At 49.4% G+C, this 16,412-nt stretch overlaps 1 protein-coding gene across 4 annotated transcripts in view; it reads left to right on the forward strand.

The window, feature by feature from the left end:
- Window positions 1-16,412, forward strand: part of MBTD1 (mbt domain containing 1) — a 527,258-nt gene that overhangs the window by 173,918 nt on the left and 336,928 nt on the right. For all 4 annotated transcript variants that reach the window (XM_069200036.1, XM_069200037.1, XM_069200040.1 and 1 more), the window contains exon 12: window positions 10,719-10,866. In XM_069200036.1, coding sequence (XP_069056137.1) covers window positions 10,719-10,866 — 148 coding nt within the window. The remainder of the gene's footprint in view (window positions 1-10,718; window positions 10,867-16,412) is intronic.

Genomic DNA, 16,412 nt, shown 5'->3' on the forward strand with positions numbered 1-16,412 from the left:
CAGTCCTTCAAATTGCGCGGCGCCGGGTGCCCCGAGAGATCCGGCGCCGCCGCAGCAACTCCATCGCAGGTAAAGGGCCGCGTGCAGGCGCACCGTCACGGTGCGATCCCCGGGGCGCGAGTCCCTCGATTCTCCGGTAGCCTCCGGCTCCCTGCGGGTCTCCCCAGACCAGCGCCGCGCGCCAGAGGCCCCGGGGGTGGAGACGGCCCCGGGCAGCAAGCTCACCAGCCGCGGCCACGGGCATCGGCTCGACAGGCCGCCAGCTCCTCCTCAAGTCCAGAGGCAACCCCGGCGTCACAGAAAGGGTCGCTGCATCGGCTGGTGGTGCTGAGACGTTGGGCGGGCGGCACCTTCATCAGGGAGGGCGATGGGCGCCGCACTCAGGATATTATTGTGGGCCAGGCACGGAGCTGCAGTATTATCCTGCCGCTCCGGTCGCCATGTTGGCCACGCCCCATCAAAGAAGACACTTAACCTTTTAGCTGCTGGGCCTTTCCCCCCCCCCAGTGCTGAGCCCTTTTTTGGCTATTTGGGGTAGTTCGCGCTTAGGCCTTCATAACTTTTTGTCCACATAAGCTATCCACGCCAAATTTGTGTCCTTTTTTTCCAACATCCTAGGGATTCTAAAGGTACCCAGAGTTTCTGGGTTCCCCTGGAGGAGACCAAGAAATTAGCCAAAATACACAAAAAAAATTGTTTTTTTTAAAAAAATAGGAAAAAAGGGCTGCCGAAGAAGGCTTGTGGTTTTTCCCCTGAAAATGGCATCAACAACAGGTTTGTGGTGCTAAAATCACCATCTTCATAGCTTTCAGGTACAGGCAAACTTGAATCAGAAAACCACATTTTTCAACACAATTTTGGCATTTTACTAGGACATACCCCGTTTTTACTATTTTTGGTGCTTTCAGCCTCCTTCCAGTTAGTGACAGGAATGGGTGTGAAACCAATACTGGATCCCGGAAAGCTAAGCATTTCTGAAAAGTAAGACAGAATTTTGAATTCAGCAAGGGGACGTTTGTGTAGATCCTAAAAAAAAAAAAAGAAATCATTAACATTTATAAAGCGTGCTACTCACCCGTGCGGGTCTCAAGGCGCTAGGGGAAAAAGGGGGGGTTTATCGCTGCTCGAACAGCCAGGTCTTTAGGAGTCTCCGGAAAGCGGAGTGGTCCTGGGTGGTCCTGAGGCTGGTGGGGAGGGAGTTCCAGGTCTTGGCACCCAGGAAGGAGAAAGATCTCTCACCCGCCGTGGAGCGGCGGATGCGAGGGACAGCAGCGAGTGCGAGGCCAGAGGAGCGGAGGAGGCGGGTGGGGACGTAGAAGCTGAGGCGTCTGTTGAGGTATTCCGGTCCCTTGTCGTGGAGGGCTTTGTGTGCGTGGGTGAGAAGTCGGAAGGTGATCCTTTTGCTGACTGGGAGCCAGTGCAGGTGTCTCAGGTGTGCGGAGATGTGGCTGCTGCGGGTTATGTCGAGGATGAGGCGGGCCGAGGCGTTTTGAATGCGTTGCAGGCGATTTTGGAGTTTGGCTGTGGTCCCGGCGTAGAGGGTGTTGCCGTAGTCCAGGCGGCTCGTGACGAGGGCGTGGGTCACGGTTTTTCTGGTGTCGGCGGGGATCCAGCGGAAGATCTTGCGGAGGGTGAGGAAGCAGGCGGAGGACATGGCGTTGACTTGCTTGGTCATGGTGAGAAGAGGGTCCAAGATGAAGCCGAGGTTGCGGGCGTGGTCTGTGGGGGTCGGTGTGGTGCCGAGGGCTGTGGGCCACCAGGATTCGTCCCAGGCGGACGGGGTGTTGCCGAGGATGAGGACTTCCGTTTTTTCAGAGTTCAGCTTTAGGCGGTTGAGCCTCATCCAATCTGCGACGTCCTTCATACCCTCTTGTAGGTTGGTCTTGGCGCTGGCGGGGTCCTTGGTGAGGGAGAGTATAAGTTGCGTGTTGTCGGCGTAGGAGGTGATGATGATGTCGTGCTTGCGTACGATGTTGGCGAGGGGGCTCATGTAGACATTGAAGAGTGTCGGGCTGAGTGATGAGCCTTGGGGTACGCCGCAGATTATCTCGGTGGGTTCTGAGCGAAACGGAGGGAGGTAAACTCTTTGGGAACGGTTTGAGAGGAAGGAGGCGATCCAGTCCAGGGCCTGGCCTTGGATTCCGGTGGAGCGGAGGCGGGTGATTAGGGTGCGGTGACAGACGGTGTCAAAGGCAGCCGAGAGGTCGAGCAGAATGAGGGCGACTGTTTCACCGTTGTCCATCAGGGTTCTGATGTCGTCGGTGACTGAGATGAGGGCGGTTTCAGTGCTGTGGTTGGTTCGGAATCCGGTTTGTGAGGGGTCGAGCAGGTTGTTGTCTTCCAGGAAGGTGGTCAGCTGTTTGTTGACGGTCTTCTCTATTACTTTGGCTGGGAAAGGCAGAAGAGAGATGGGGCGGAAGTTTTTCAGGTCGCTCGGGTCAGCCGTAGGTTTCTTTAGTAGGGCGTTGACTTCGGCATGTTTCCAGCATTCGGGGAAGGTAGCGGAAGAAAAAGAAGAGTTGATGACGGTCTGGAGGTGCGGGGCGATGATGTCGTCGGCTTTGTTAAAGATGAAGTGCGGGCAGGGGTCCGAAGGGGCGCCGGAGTGGATAGAGTTCATGATGGATTTGGTTTCTTCCGTGTTGATGTGGGACCAGTTGTTGAGGGTGATGGCCGTGGATCGCGGTTCGGTGGTGTTTGGTTGGGTCTGGTGTCCGAAGCTGTCGTGGAGGTCGCTAATCTTGCGATGGAAGAAAGTGGTGAGGGATTCGCACAGATCCTGTGAGGGTGTGACGGCGTTGGCGTTGGCGCTGGGGTTGGAGAACTCCTTGACGATGCTGAAGAGTTCTCTGCTGTTGTCTGTTTTTGTCCAGTCGGTCGGTGAAAAAGTTCCTTTTGGCAGCGCGGATCAGGTGGTGGGGTTCGCGGGTAGCGTTCTTGAGGGCGGTCATGTTGTCAGCGGTGCGGTCCTTGTGCCAGGCTTTCTCAAGGGCGCGACAAGTTTTCTTTGATTCTTTGAGGGTGTCAGAGAACCAGAGAGGTGTTTTGGTGTTGGTCTGTCGATGCGTGCGTTTGAGGGGAGCAAGGATGTCTGCGCAGTTGGAGATCCAGTTTGTGAGGTTGAGGGCTGCGTCGTTGGGGTCGGTGGTGAGGGTGGGTTGGTTGGCGGCGGGTGCGGAGAAGAGTTGCTCTTCGGGGATCTTGTTCCACTGTCGACGAGGGATGGGTTGGGTGCGGAGGTGGCGGGTCTCGCGTCGGAATGTGAAGTGGACGCAGCTGTGGTCGGTCCAGTGTAGGGCGGAGGCGTGGCTGAAGAAGACGTGTTTGCTGGCGGAGAAGATGGGGTCAAGCGTGTGTCCGGCGATGTGGGTGGCGGTGTTCACCAGTTGTTTGAGGCCGAGGTTGGCGAGGTTGTCGAGCAGGATGGTGGTGTTGGGGTCGTTGTTTTGTTCCAGATGGAAGTTGAGGTCACCTAGGAGGATGTAGTCCGGCGAGGCGAGGGCGTGCGGGGAGATGAAGTCGGCGATGGCGTCGCTGAAAGGGGCGCGTGGCCCGGGAGGACGGTAGATGAGGGATCCTCTGAGGGTGGTCCTCGGATCGGTGCGAATCTGAAAATGCAGGTGTTCAGCGGCGAGAGGGGTGTCTTCGGTGGAGGTGGTGACGCTGATGGAGTCTTTGAAGACGATGGCGATACCTCCTCCTACCTGGTTGGTGCGGTCTTTTCTGGAGATCTTGTAGCCTTCGGGGATGGCAGTGGCGATGTCAGGGGCCGAGGAGGCGTTCATCCAGGTCTCCGTGATGAAGGCGACGTCCGGTGCTATGGAGTCCAGGAGGTCCCAGAGTTCAACGGCGTGTTTGTGGACGGAGCGAGCGTTGACTAGGATGCACTTGAGGTGGTTGATGGCGCGTGGGCTGGTGGTCATGGTTGTTGCGTGGTGGAAGGTGCGTTTGCAGGAGTTGCAGGCGAAGGGTCCATGGGTGCGTTTGGGGTGAGCTTGGAAGCAAGTGTTGGAGCGTCCTGGGTTGAGGACGTGGAGGGTGGTGGGATCGTAGCGGGTCAGCGGGGGTTGGGAGAGCTGGGGTCCAGGGGTCGTGGCGCTGGGCGCGGGACGGGCGCGGACGGGCGCAGATGGGCGCAGACGGGCTTGCCTCTGGCGCGCCTGCTGCGCAATCGCGCAGCGGCCGCCATATGAGGTAGGAGGGGGGGGGAGGGGTCAGGTGGGGGCGAATGGGAGCTGGGGGGCGGGGGCGTGCAGGAGGTCGCGGCGGGAAAGCGCGAGGGAGGGGGGGACAGGTAGAGTGAGAAGAGCTGGGGAGGGGGGTTTAAGGGTGGAGGGGGGTGAGTGTTAGGAGGTTTAGGAGATAGGGGAGAAAGATAGGAGTAGGGTTGAGAAGATAAGGGAGGGGGGGTTGTAGAGGTGGGTGAGGGTGAGAGGTAGAGTGAGAGGATAGGAAGATAGGTAATAGAGGGGGTGAGGGAGGGGGGGAGAGATAGAGAAATAGATGGAGAAAATAGATAGGGAAATCGATAGATAGGGAAATAGATAGAGAGAAAGGAAGATAGGAGGAGGTGGAGAGTGAGGGAGTTAGATAGTGGGATAGAGAGATAGGTAGATAGGAGGAGTGGGGGAGGTAGATAGTGAACGGGTTAGATAGGGGAGATAGAGAGGGGGATGCGAGTGGGGGAGGGGGATGAGGCAGGAGCAGGAGGGCAGGCGTGGGGAGAAGAGGACGGAGGAGGCAGAAGAGCCGAAGTCAGAAGACAAGAAGAACAGAAGACAAGAAGAACAGAAGACAAGAAGAACAGAAGACAAGAAGAACAGAAGACAAGAAGAACAGAAGACAAGAAGAACAGAAGACAAGAAGACCAGAAGACAAGAAGACCAGAAGACAAGAAGACCAGAAGACCAGAAGACCAGAAGACCAGAAGACCAGAAGACCGGAAGACCGGAAGAACACAGAAGAACACAGAAGAAGATAAAGAAAACGAAGAACAGAGGGCAGAAGACCACAGAAGAAGATGAGGAAGAAGAGAAGTAGATGTAATGGCCACAAGGAAGGCTGTTTTCAAAGCAAAAAGCCTGAGAGGATAATTGTGGACAGGCCCGAAAAGAGCACACATCAGAAATGTCAAAACCAAATTCAAATCCCGTTGGGGCATTGTAGTATGCTGGCTCTCTTTATAGTGCACTAAAATCAAGTACACTGTGCAGAGCATCCAGTGAATGCACAGTTGGGTTGCAGAGGCAAAAGTGCTTTATTTTGTGGTACTGTGGGCAGGAAGTAATGTTTATCGGAGGGTAGTGTTAAGCATTTGTTGTACTCACAGAGTACATGAATGAGGCACACACTCAAAGAATAAATCCGAGACCAAATTAGAAAAATAGCACTTCTTTTTATATGTTTCAAACCCCAAAACTTCGTAATCAGGTAAGTAGGTTTTCAAGCATAAATACTTTTCAGATTAAAAAATTAACACTTGGTGCAATACTCAGAGTTCTTCAGTGTTAACCTATTGAGGAAAACAATGTTAAGCAAATACAGGGTTAATAACGAGTTAGAGGCGAATCTCAGGAAGTAAGTACTGGACACTGATCAGAAACACACAAGCAGGTTACTCTGGGCAGCACTGAGGCGGCTGGGTGCAGTAAGGTGTCTGGTGCCCAATTATTTCCTATGCAAGTTTGGTCCTCGTGAAGGCATGCTGCAGGCTCTAGCTAGGAAGGCAGTTTGGGAAAACAAACAGGTAGATAGTAGACATGGGGTGCTCGGAACGTAGGTGCACCTTTGGTCCTTTTCTTCAGGGCCCGGGGGTGTCCTTAAGCATTGGGTTTCTTCGTCTGGGGACACTCGCACTCAGGGGTGCTGGTCGTGTTGAGGGTACAAGTGTTGTTTGTGAGTCCAGATTGGGGGGGACCCAGGGTGGACGTCCGGGGACGTTGTTGGCACCAGTGACCCACCTCAGATGGGATCAGGCTTGATGGTGCAGTGGTTGCTGGAGGTGTCTGGTTTTCTCGCACCACAAGAATGTTGGGGAGGGGGCCTGCGTGCAGAAGCTGCAGGCGATCTGGGGGAGTTCAAGATGGGTTAGACCACACTGGACTCGGACTCTAGACTGCTGGGGAACCGTGCTGGGGCTGTTGGTTGGCTTCACCTCGGGTCGTGGACGTTCAGTGCAGAGGTCAAGTCTTTGCTGTTCCAGGGGCTGCAGAGTCCTTTCTTGAGTCTTTGTTGCAAAGCAGAGCCACTACTCAATGGAATCTTGAGTCTTTATGGAAGGCAGGCAGTCTGCCTGGGCTTCTTGGAGGCTCAGCTGCAGCTCTATTGGGCAGAGTCCGTCGAGTTTAGCAGGCAAGCCGGAGGGCCTGGTTCCAAGTAAGCTGCCTCTTCTTTTCCTCTTCTGCAGGTGTTGACTCTTCTTTGTCCTTTGCTTCTTAGGTCACCTGAGTTTTGGGGTTTAGGGGTGCTGCCTAAATGCTTAATTTAGAGGTGTTACAGGAACTGCCAGGTGGGAGACAATGGGCTGCCCACCTTTAGGGTTACTACATCCTTTCTAAGACCACTTCCACTTTGAAGTGGATATAACCCTCGAGACCTAACTCCTTCCAAACAAGATGTAGGAATTTAAAAAGTATCGTCCACTTCAGTTTGTCCACCTTAGGGGTGGGGCTGGAATGAAGTTGACACTGTCCCTAATTTAACTAATTTTCCCACCTGCACTGCTGCCAAAAGTGGGGTCAGGACAGGGAGGCCGGTCATCTCCACCATCTGGAGATACCTGGTTCGCATTGCATTACAAAGGCTAGTCCTTTGAAGCTCCCCGCCCTGTAATGTTCATCCTGCCTGGGTGAGGTGCTAACACCCATACCTAGTGCAGGTTTTTTGTCTCTGGCCCTCAGGAGCGCTGGCTCTCACCTTGGGGGGTGGGTGGGTCTAAAACGCATCTGTGGTGTCTAAACTGGTCAGGACCAGTCAGTCAAGCCACTAGTAGCTGGTGAGCTTTCAGGGGGCACATTGTAAGGTGCCCTGTGGGTGCGGTTATTAATAAATCCCTCACTTACATCAGTGAGGGTTTATCAATCTGAGATGTTTGATACCAAACATCCCTATATTCAGAGAAGCTGTCATATAGCTGGTAAACTCGTAGTGACTATTGTCCAGCATATGCACTTTAAATAGCTGCACTGGTCGCTTACTATTTCAGAGAATCGACAAAGACATAGCTTGTGCAGATATACCCTCACATGTAATATAATGCCCCCCTGCCTTGGGGCCGTAAGCACTGCTAGAGGGGTGACTTACATACTTTAAATGCAGTGTCAGAGCACATGGCACACTGGCTGTGTGCCAGGTCGTGTTTTAAATTTTGGAAGTCCATGTCCTGTCTTGCAATGGCAGTCTGCATAAGGTTGGTGCTGGGTCCCTCAGAATGGCCTAAAGTATTGTGCTTCAGCTCTGCGGGGCTTTCTTCAGTACCCCTGCCCTAGATACCAGGGATACCATTTATTAGGGACTCACAGGGGACTGAAGGGCCTGGTCAAATGGGGATCAAGTAACCAGGTGTCTTGTTATAGGGAAGGAACACAGGCACTGGGGACCTGGTTAGCAGGAACCCAGTGCATTTCAGTCAAAGGTGCATCTAAAAACAAGGCAAAATGTGTGTGGGGAGTGGGGTTCTGCAACCAGGATCCAGCTCCCTCTACACACACACACACACACTCACACTCACACTCACACTCGGGATGTTATAATTAGGTTCTGAATTTACTCGCACAAAACCATAGAAATTCAGCGGTTATACGTATGGTTATCTCAAGCAACTAAAACGCGTTCCCCAAGGTAACTATAACTCCCACCCCCGCCGTGCACAGTTTTCTCATCAATAATTTGAGTGCTAATATTTCATTTATTTTTAATGATAATGTAAAAAAATGTCATGAGTGCTGTAATACCTGGGGTAATTAAAAGTTATCTTAAGGCGCTAGTTATAGTTACTCGTGATAACCATAACTATAACTGCTGAATTTGTATGATTTTGTGTGAGTAAATTCAGAACCGAACTATAACGTACCTGTAATCTTAGTTTTTTTTAAGTGTACACAAAAATATATATATTGCTCTCATTCAAGTGTCAGCTTTGTGGTATTGGGCTGTTTTTTTAAAATTCTGTTTACTTATTATAACGCCCCTATAAACTATGGTTTCTTTTCAGTGCATTTCTATTTTAATTTTTTTAATTTTATGTAAAGTAATTGTGATTACTTTACATTATTCCAACCACTGCCATGCACAGCCTTAGACCTTGTGCGGTGAGGGATGGCCCCAGTCCAGGTCCTGGGGCCAACCCCTATAACCACCCAACCCCACGCCACGCATGGCTTTTGGGCATGCACTGTAGGGATTGTCCGCAGGATTGTAGCCAGGCCCTGCAGTCTATCTCCTAGATCCATCCAACCCTGCGCATGCAGCGGGGGCTGAACGCACTGGGCTGCGGCCTACCCCCTAGGCAGGGGGTTAGCACAGGGCCTGGCCTGCAACTAGGCCCTGCGGCCTACCCTCTGCCTACCCCATGTACTCATGAAGTGCTTCTTTGTTCGGTGAAGATGTGATCATATTTCTGTGCATCAATAACGTGTCTCCAAAATTGGTGGGAAACACACTAAGAAGGTCCTTTAAGTAAGCTGTCCTTCATCCTGTGAAAATGGCGGGAAGATGTTGCATACCTCTAATTTATATGGGGTGGGGCCAAAAGAGCGGGGCTTCTAGGCCATTTTTCATACGTGTAGTTTTTAAAAGTAAAAACATGGTCTCTGGCCTCAGCAGCAGATAAGAAAGAACCTACTTGCCACAGTCACTACATGAGGTTTCCAGATAACTTTTCAAGATCGAAAGGCAGAGAAACAACTTGATTTGTCTTGACCATGCACAAGAAATTAGGATGATTAGTACTTTACAGAAGTAGAGCTTGAACTTGGTCACCTGCTTTGCTTATATCAGTAAGTACTTCCTGCTGAGGTTTGATTTCTATGAAATGAGCATCATGCCAGAATGAATCCTGCCCTGTGTTTTTATCCTAGAAGAGGCCACCGCTTTTTGCAGAATGTCTACCCAACTGGAGTAATTTGTACTGGCTAATTAGTATGTGCTACCTCGTATAGTGCATCTCTTACAGTACTATTGCTAAAGGACTCTGTGCTAATGTATCCAGTGACCTTGTGTGTGTGTGTAACTTATCCGATGTAATTGTTCTTAGTGCGTTTTCTTCAGATAGCTTTTTGAGTTGGAACTGCAGAGAAAACATACTTTTTTAATATTATTGGGGTCCGAGGGGGTGAGCCTCAAGGTTCCAGCAGACTCCCCACATCCTGCAGGAGCCGGTATTGCTCCAGCACGTAGGGAACGGCTGGAAATGCAGCTCCCACGTGTGGAAGTAATACTCTTTACCTGCCCGCATATCCGTGCAGCCCCCAACAATAATTTTGTATTTGTATGGGGAGGCGTTGGGCCCTGGGGCCTCATACAGCCCCAGCAGGGAGGTTCCCTGCTGCCCCCTCCTTTCTATAAAAAGTGGTGGTCCCCAGGGCGGTCCACGTGCCCACCCCCCCATATATTTATTTAAAACTAGCCCCACAGAGGTGGTGGGCCCTGGGACTTAAGAAAGCCCTTGGAAACGGGCCCCGTGCACCTCTGTCCATTTTTCTAATATTATTCCATTCCCTCCGGACCTGGCCTACAAAGGAGCTTCCTTAAAAATAAGCCCAGGAGATAAAGCTTTTCTTGGTTTTTCTTTTTTTATTTTACATTTTCTTTTTCTTTTTACATTTACTTGGAAATTTGCAATGTGCAAATTTTGTAGTGAATTAAAAAACGTTTTTTGCCTTGGCAGGTCTCCAGGGCAACCCCAGGACTAAGGCTAAGGGTTTTGGACATTCGTACTCTGCCTGCTTTTCTTTTTTTGTCACTTTTGGGGGGGGGGGGGGGGGGGAATTCGACTATAGCCCAAAATGGCCACCAACACTTCCTGATTGAAGTGTTGGCAGCCTGTCAGATCCCTGCACGAGATCAGGAGTACCCGCGAAGTTGTCGCAACCCTAGATATGCACATTTGGATTTCCTTTAATTTCTCTATAACTCCTGAACAGATTTACAACAAATAACAAAAAGTGTGCTTTCTGGACCCAAAGCTAACTTTTGGTCAAATTTGGTGTAATTCCACCCCGCAGTTCGGGCTGTAGTCGTGTTCAAAATCCTAATGAGAATTAGAATGTGAAACACATTTTTTTGCCCATACACCCTCACCCCCCTTCTCTCAGCCCCTGCTTGATGAATCACTCTGACACTTCATGTACAACAAGACCCTTGAGCACACTTTTTTAGGAAAATTTCTTGAAGTCTCGTCAAACAGCAGCAAAGATTTAGCCGAGCCTAAAAACTTTTTCTGTGAAAACTAGGTCCTAACTATAGCTACCTACTGGCGGTAAAGAGAAAAAAAATATATATATTTATATATATATATATAATTTACAAACGGAAAATTCATGCTGGTTGACCAGAATTGCTGGATTTGCTAATGTTGCTCCTTTTTTTCATTTTTTTTTTCTTCAACTTAGCTTTCAGAATAGTTTCACATACTATGCTGTATAATATAAAATATGATGTTGTATAACAGCACACAGCTAAACGTTTTGCAAACATTTTTTGTTTCTTTGTTACAACAGGTATTAGCTGATGGGTATCTCATGATAGCAATTGATGGTTCCGAAGCAGCAGATGGTTCAGACTGGTTTTGCTATCATGCCACCTCTCCTTCTGTATTTCCTGTTGGGTTCTGTGAAATTAACATGATTGAACTAACCCCACCAAGAGGTATGTTGTTTTAGACAAACATAGGCAGAATGAGAAATGTTCTATGGCAAACAATCACAAAAGCTCTATTATTTAGTCTTTACTAAATGACATGGTTGCTACATGGAGACAGACACTTAAGTTCCAACTACGCACGTGTTGTTTATATTTTTGACATTCGAACCAGTTCCTTTCCTCATTTGTCCTCTATAAAAAAAGGCCCAATACCTACTTGCTTACTTGATGTCTTAACACGTGGAAAACTAATGGCCATTTCATTGGCAATGTTCGATAGATGTAAAACTGTGACAAGGAAGAGAAATACTTCGATAAATGAAAACTACCAGTAAGTATTTGGACTGTTCTATGTTCCTGTTAGCTTTGTCAGCTCTTTCCAAATTAATCACAGTCCGCAGTGAACCATATAGCCCAGATATTTAATTCCCACAAAGCTGAAAAATCCCAGGGGAGGAGAGGTTATCCAAGATTTACTTTCCAAGAGCAGCATTTCAAGTGTATATAACACTCCATACAAAACAAACTACTTAGAAAAACATAAACACCTGACTTACACATCTATGCACACCATGTGAAGGTACAACTCTTGTAAAAGACAAAAATATCTGGGCTCTCCAGGCAGGACTGTTGTAAATACCATTTGTGCCCAATATCAACAGGAAAAGAAAAAACAAAATCATAAAGTCTGATCTGTCACTTACCAGAGGAACCTGTAGTCCTGCATAATGAGGTCCACCCACTAAGGACTCTGTCAGGCTGCGGTGTTTAAGTGCATTCAAGACCAGTCACCAGGAACTCTTGTGTGACGGCCATACACAGACTTCATAAATATGGTACATTATAAGAAGCTGGCTCTCTATACAGTATACCAAAATGAGGTATATTCTGCAGATAGTCCAGGGATCTCTTATTAGATAACAGGGGCTTGCTTTAACAATCCTAAGGTATTATTTTTGTGGTAGTGTGGTCGAGCAGCCTTAGGCTTATCAGAGGGAGTGTTAGGCATTTGTTGCACACACAGAGTCAATAAATGAGAAATACTCAATAAGGAAATCCGAGACCAGTTTAGAAAATAACTTTTAATATATTTTTTGGACACCAGACTTTCGGGATCAGGTAATTATTTTAGGCGTTATTAGATTTTTACAGGTAAACAGTAGAAAATCACAGTTGCCAGATTTGAGGCATGAGCCTCGAATGCTTAATGTTATCCTATTGGAGAAACATACACTGCACAGATATACTTGCAAATGGTTGTAGAAGATCTCCTCTTGAGTTAAGGTGCTTAAGGCCAAAGGTCCAAGAAACCACCAGCAGTAAGAGTGGCACTGCCCTGTCGAATCTGGTGCAGAGCACTACACCATTGAGCTGTCAGCGTTAAAAGGGACCTGCCAAACAACAAAGGTCTGCAAGGGAGGGGGGGGGTGTGACTTAGGGGCATGTCTGGTTGATCCCAACAGGAGACTCGACCCCTGGGCCAAGGGGACACCAGCAGAAAACGAGTTGAGTCTTTGCGATTGTCAGAATAGGAGCTGGTAGGCAAGGTTTGGCACCAACGTCCGAAGCTAGTCCACAGTTCTCACACCAGTCGACTCTTCTTTGTCTGTCTTCTTCTTTAGAGAGTCAAATCTGAGTTCCTGGTGTCCGGAAAATACTGAATTCAGGGGTGTTTTTGGGGAGTGTAGGGTAGTAGCCAATGGGCTACCTATCTCTGTGGTGACTAGTCCCCCCCTATCGGACCACTTCCAGTGGGGAGTGGGCATACCCCTGTCCCAGAGTTCCTAATTCTACCAAATACAAGATTTTAGAACCCTTCTTTTGTGGAGCACATCAGGCAGCACACCTCAACGGTGCGACTAGCCTGGAGGTGCAACACATCACTGTATAGCTAATTGTCTGCCTGTCCTAGTGCTAAATGAGCCTCAGGGTAGGAGGTGGCATTCTACAGGTCTAGAGGAAGCCGGGCTGCATATCAAAGTCAGCACAAGCTTTGAAACCTGTGGCCCTGGTATGCAGATTTACTAGCCTAGTGATAAAACCTTCCTCCGGAGCAGACATTGTTTCTTGCCTCAAAGAGTGTGGGCTCTCACCTACAGGTGGTCTGAAACGTACCTGTGCTTGTAGGCTGGTCGATACCAGTCAGCCAGCACACGAGAGGACTAGTAGCTTTTCAAAGGGCACCTCTAAGGTGCCCTCTGGATACATGTCATAATAAATCCAATACTGGCATTAGTACGGATTTATTAAGTCGAGGTGTTTGATACCAAACACCATGAGTTTTAGTGAAATGATTGTGTAACTGGGTAACTCGTAATGACATTGCCATGACATGACATACCTTAAGATGGCTACCCTGTTCATTGGCATTATCTAGTAATAGAACTAGACATCACAGAGACAGATCTGCTCCTTGAGATATGCCCTCACATATATTACAATACACCCTGCCTTAGGGCTCCTAAGGCCTGTTACATGCAGTGTATTTGGGTGTGTGCAATGTCATGTTTTCACACATGGTTTGCACCATGTCTTGCAGCCTGCAATGGCAGTCTGTATGCAATTTCTAGGGTGGGTCCCTTAGAGTGGCATAATACATCCTGCAGCCTTAGGGGCACTCTTTAGTACTCGTGCCCAAGGTACCATGAGTACCATTTACTAGGGACTTACAGGGGTGCTGAAGTGTATGCTAATTGTTATACAATGAGACCATTTTACTCTTTTAGGGGAAAGAACACTGGCACTAGTTCCTGGTTAGAAGGGACCGAGTGCACTGTCAGAGTGGAAAGTCAGAATCTAGTAGTTCAGATGGGGGCAAAAAGTGGCGGAGCAACCCGCAAAAAGCCTGGTGTCCTACATACATTGACCCCAAAAGCTCATCTTGGACCACATAATTGCCAGTATTACCAGACTGCAACCCAGACAAGCGATAAAAGTGGAATAATAAAGAACAGTCCTGAAAGATCTTAAAACTGTGAAGTGTAAGTTCTGCTGGCTGCACAAGTTTATCATAAGAAATATGTACCATATGAAAGACTGGCATCTACCTGCTCCTAATAACTGAATGAAATAGTGTTGGGGGAACATGGCTGCCCCTGCATGGCCGGCTGAAGCTGTGTTCATCATGACAAACGTTGCCTTATTTGGGGGGAGGAGGGGTAACGGGCTAAAAAGGCAGTGTGAGTGACCACATAGTCACAGGAACCATATAATGCCACAATTGCACAAAGCAGTAGTTGTAAAAAAATGTCAGTCGTAAGTGAAAATAATGCCATCTGCTCCATCGAACCATTTGCCAGCCTGACCATTATGACACTTGAAAGCGCTAGAAATGAGGGGTCTCCTTCCAACCTTTCATGAAAATTGTTCATCATTGTAGTAAGCTGGGTTCTGGTTGTAGTGCCACCCACTTTTTTTTTTTGCCTGGTGTCAGTATGTTTGGCACTGTAGTGCACTGGAAACCTGCTAACCAGGGACCTAGTGCCAGTGCTCTTTCCCCTAAATTTGGTTGCTTGTTAACTTTTTACACCCCCAATTGACATACTGGTGCACTCATGTAAGTCCTTAGTATATGGTACTTGGGTACCCAGGGCATTGGTTCTCCAGGGGTCTCCCATGAGCTGCAGCATATATTGTGCTACCCATGGGAGCACGTGCAAACTGTCTGCAGGCTTGCCATTGCAGCCTGCGTGAAAGGGTGGATGCACCCTTTCACAATCAAATCTGGTTACTGCCCTTAGACATTAAGTCAACGCCCTGGTAGGCCCTTCAGCCCAAGGGCAGGGTGCCTGTCCCTAAGTGTGAGGGTACCCCCTCCACGAGGAGGTTGCCCCTACAAACCACAGCCCATTTCCTGGACTCTTTAAGTTCGGGGAAGTCATCTTAAGGTATGTGGTGGACACTGGTCAACACAACTGATCCAACTACATAATGGCTTCTCTGAACCTAGGCATGTTTGGTATCAGACGTGTTGGAATCATGCAGCTACACTGATTCCAGTGTTAGTTGCATGTAGTCTGGGTGTTCCTTAGAGGATCCCCCTGTTCTTCCTGGGCAGCCTTACAGGGTCTAGCTGCCAACCCATGCTGCTGCTGTCCCCAGACACTGTTCTGGCCTCCTGCTGGTGAGCCAGGCTCAGGCTAGAGAGGCAGAACAAAGGATTTCCTGCAGGGGACAGGTGTGACCACCTCTCCCTTTGTATTAGATGTCTAAGGGCTAGGGTGCCACCAGACTGCTTTGAAGGGCACATTTGGTGCCCTACTTGCTTAATCTGGTTTTCACCAGTTCAGGAACCCCTGGTTCCCGCTCTGACGCGAAACTACAGAAAGGACAGTGGAGTGACCACCCCCTGTCCAGCTCTTCCCCTAGGGAGGTTCACACAGCTCTGCCAGGTAGCCACTTGATTCTGCAATCTTGAATACAGGGGGGCAGAGGCCCCTGGGAGTATATGACTGGTTAGGCCACATCGATGACGTCTCTGATAGGTGGGTCACTTCAGAGAGTGACCAAACTCTTTTTAGTGTTACTTAAGGGCTCCCCCATGGGTGGATCCTCAGATTCATCGAGCAAAGCACTCCAAGGAAAACTCTGCAAGACATCTTCTGCTGCAGGCCTCTGGAACCACTGCTGGTCTGCGGTGGAACCGAAACTCGTCTGCTTCTGGTGGAAAAGCTCCCACTGCAATATTCTTTCGCCGTATCCTGCAAGAATTCTGCAACATCCAAGGCTGTGAATCCTTCAGGGTCACAAGCACTCTGTTTGCACGTGGAAGCACAAAGGAATCTCCCTTGGATTGAAGGAAACACTCCCCTGCGTCCGTAGGCACCTCAAGACAACGTCAACCGGCTGGTGGGGTCTGCTGTCTAACCAACTTGGGAGACTGTGGGCCCCTGCTCCTGCCACTGGACTGGAACCCCTGTGCACCGCGACTGTTGCACTTGCCAAGACTCGTTGACTCTTCCTCCAGGAGATCTTTAGGCGCCAAGAAGCTCTAGCGCCAAGAAGCTCTAGCGTCAAGAACTCTGCAACTCGAAGATCAACCCCTGTCCTGAAACTTCTTTGACGTGGGATTTCTGTTTTGTTGTGCCAGTAAGGCCTCCTTTTGACTCCATGTACATCACCTGTGGGTCTCTCGTGAGGGCTTCATCAACTTCTGGTGGCCTTCCTGTGTGCTGAGGGCCAGTCCTGACTCCCCCTCCTGCGGAGAGTCTCCTGAATTTTGCTGGTCCCCAAAACTTTGCCAATACTTCTTGAACTCCTGCTTGCCTTTGCCAGTGCTTGTTGGTGACCTGGCTGGCCTCTGACATTCTTGCAATCCAGCGACCGTCGAGGGACAGCTCGTAGGTGACTTGTCAATCAATCAATCAACCATGGATTTGTAAAACGTGGCTAATCACCCATAGGGCTTCAGGGCGCTGAATGTAGGTGTGCTGCTCAGTTGAAGAGCCAGGTCTTGAGGACCTTTCTGAACTGCTTCAGTGATGTGGTCTGCCCGAGCTTGAGCGGTAGTGTGTTCCGTGTCCGGGCTACTAGGTAGGAGGAGGATCTTCCTC

Source organism: Pleurodeles waltl, chromosome 7 (assembly GCF_031143425.1).
Source record: "Pleurodeles waltl isolate 20211129_DDA chromosome 7, aPleWal1.hap1.20221129, whole genome shotgun sequence".
NCBI lineage: Eukaryota > Metazoa > Chordata > Amphibia > Caudata > Salamandridae > Pleurodeles > Pleurodeles waltl.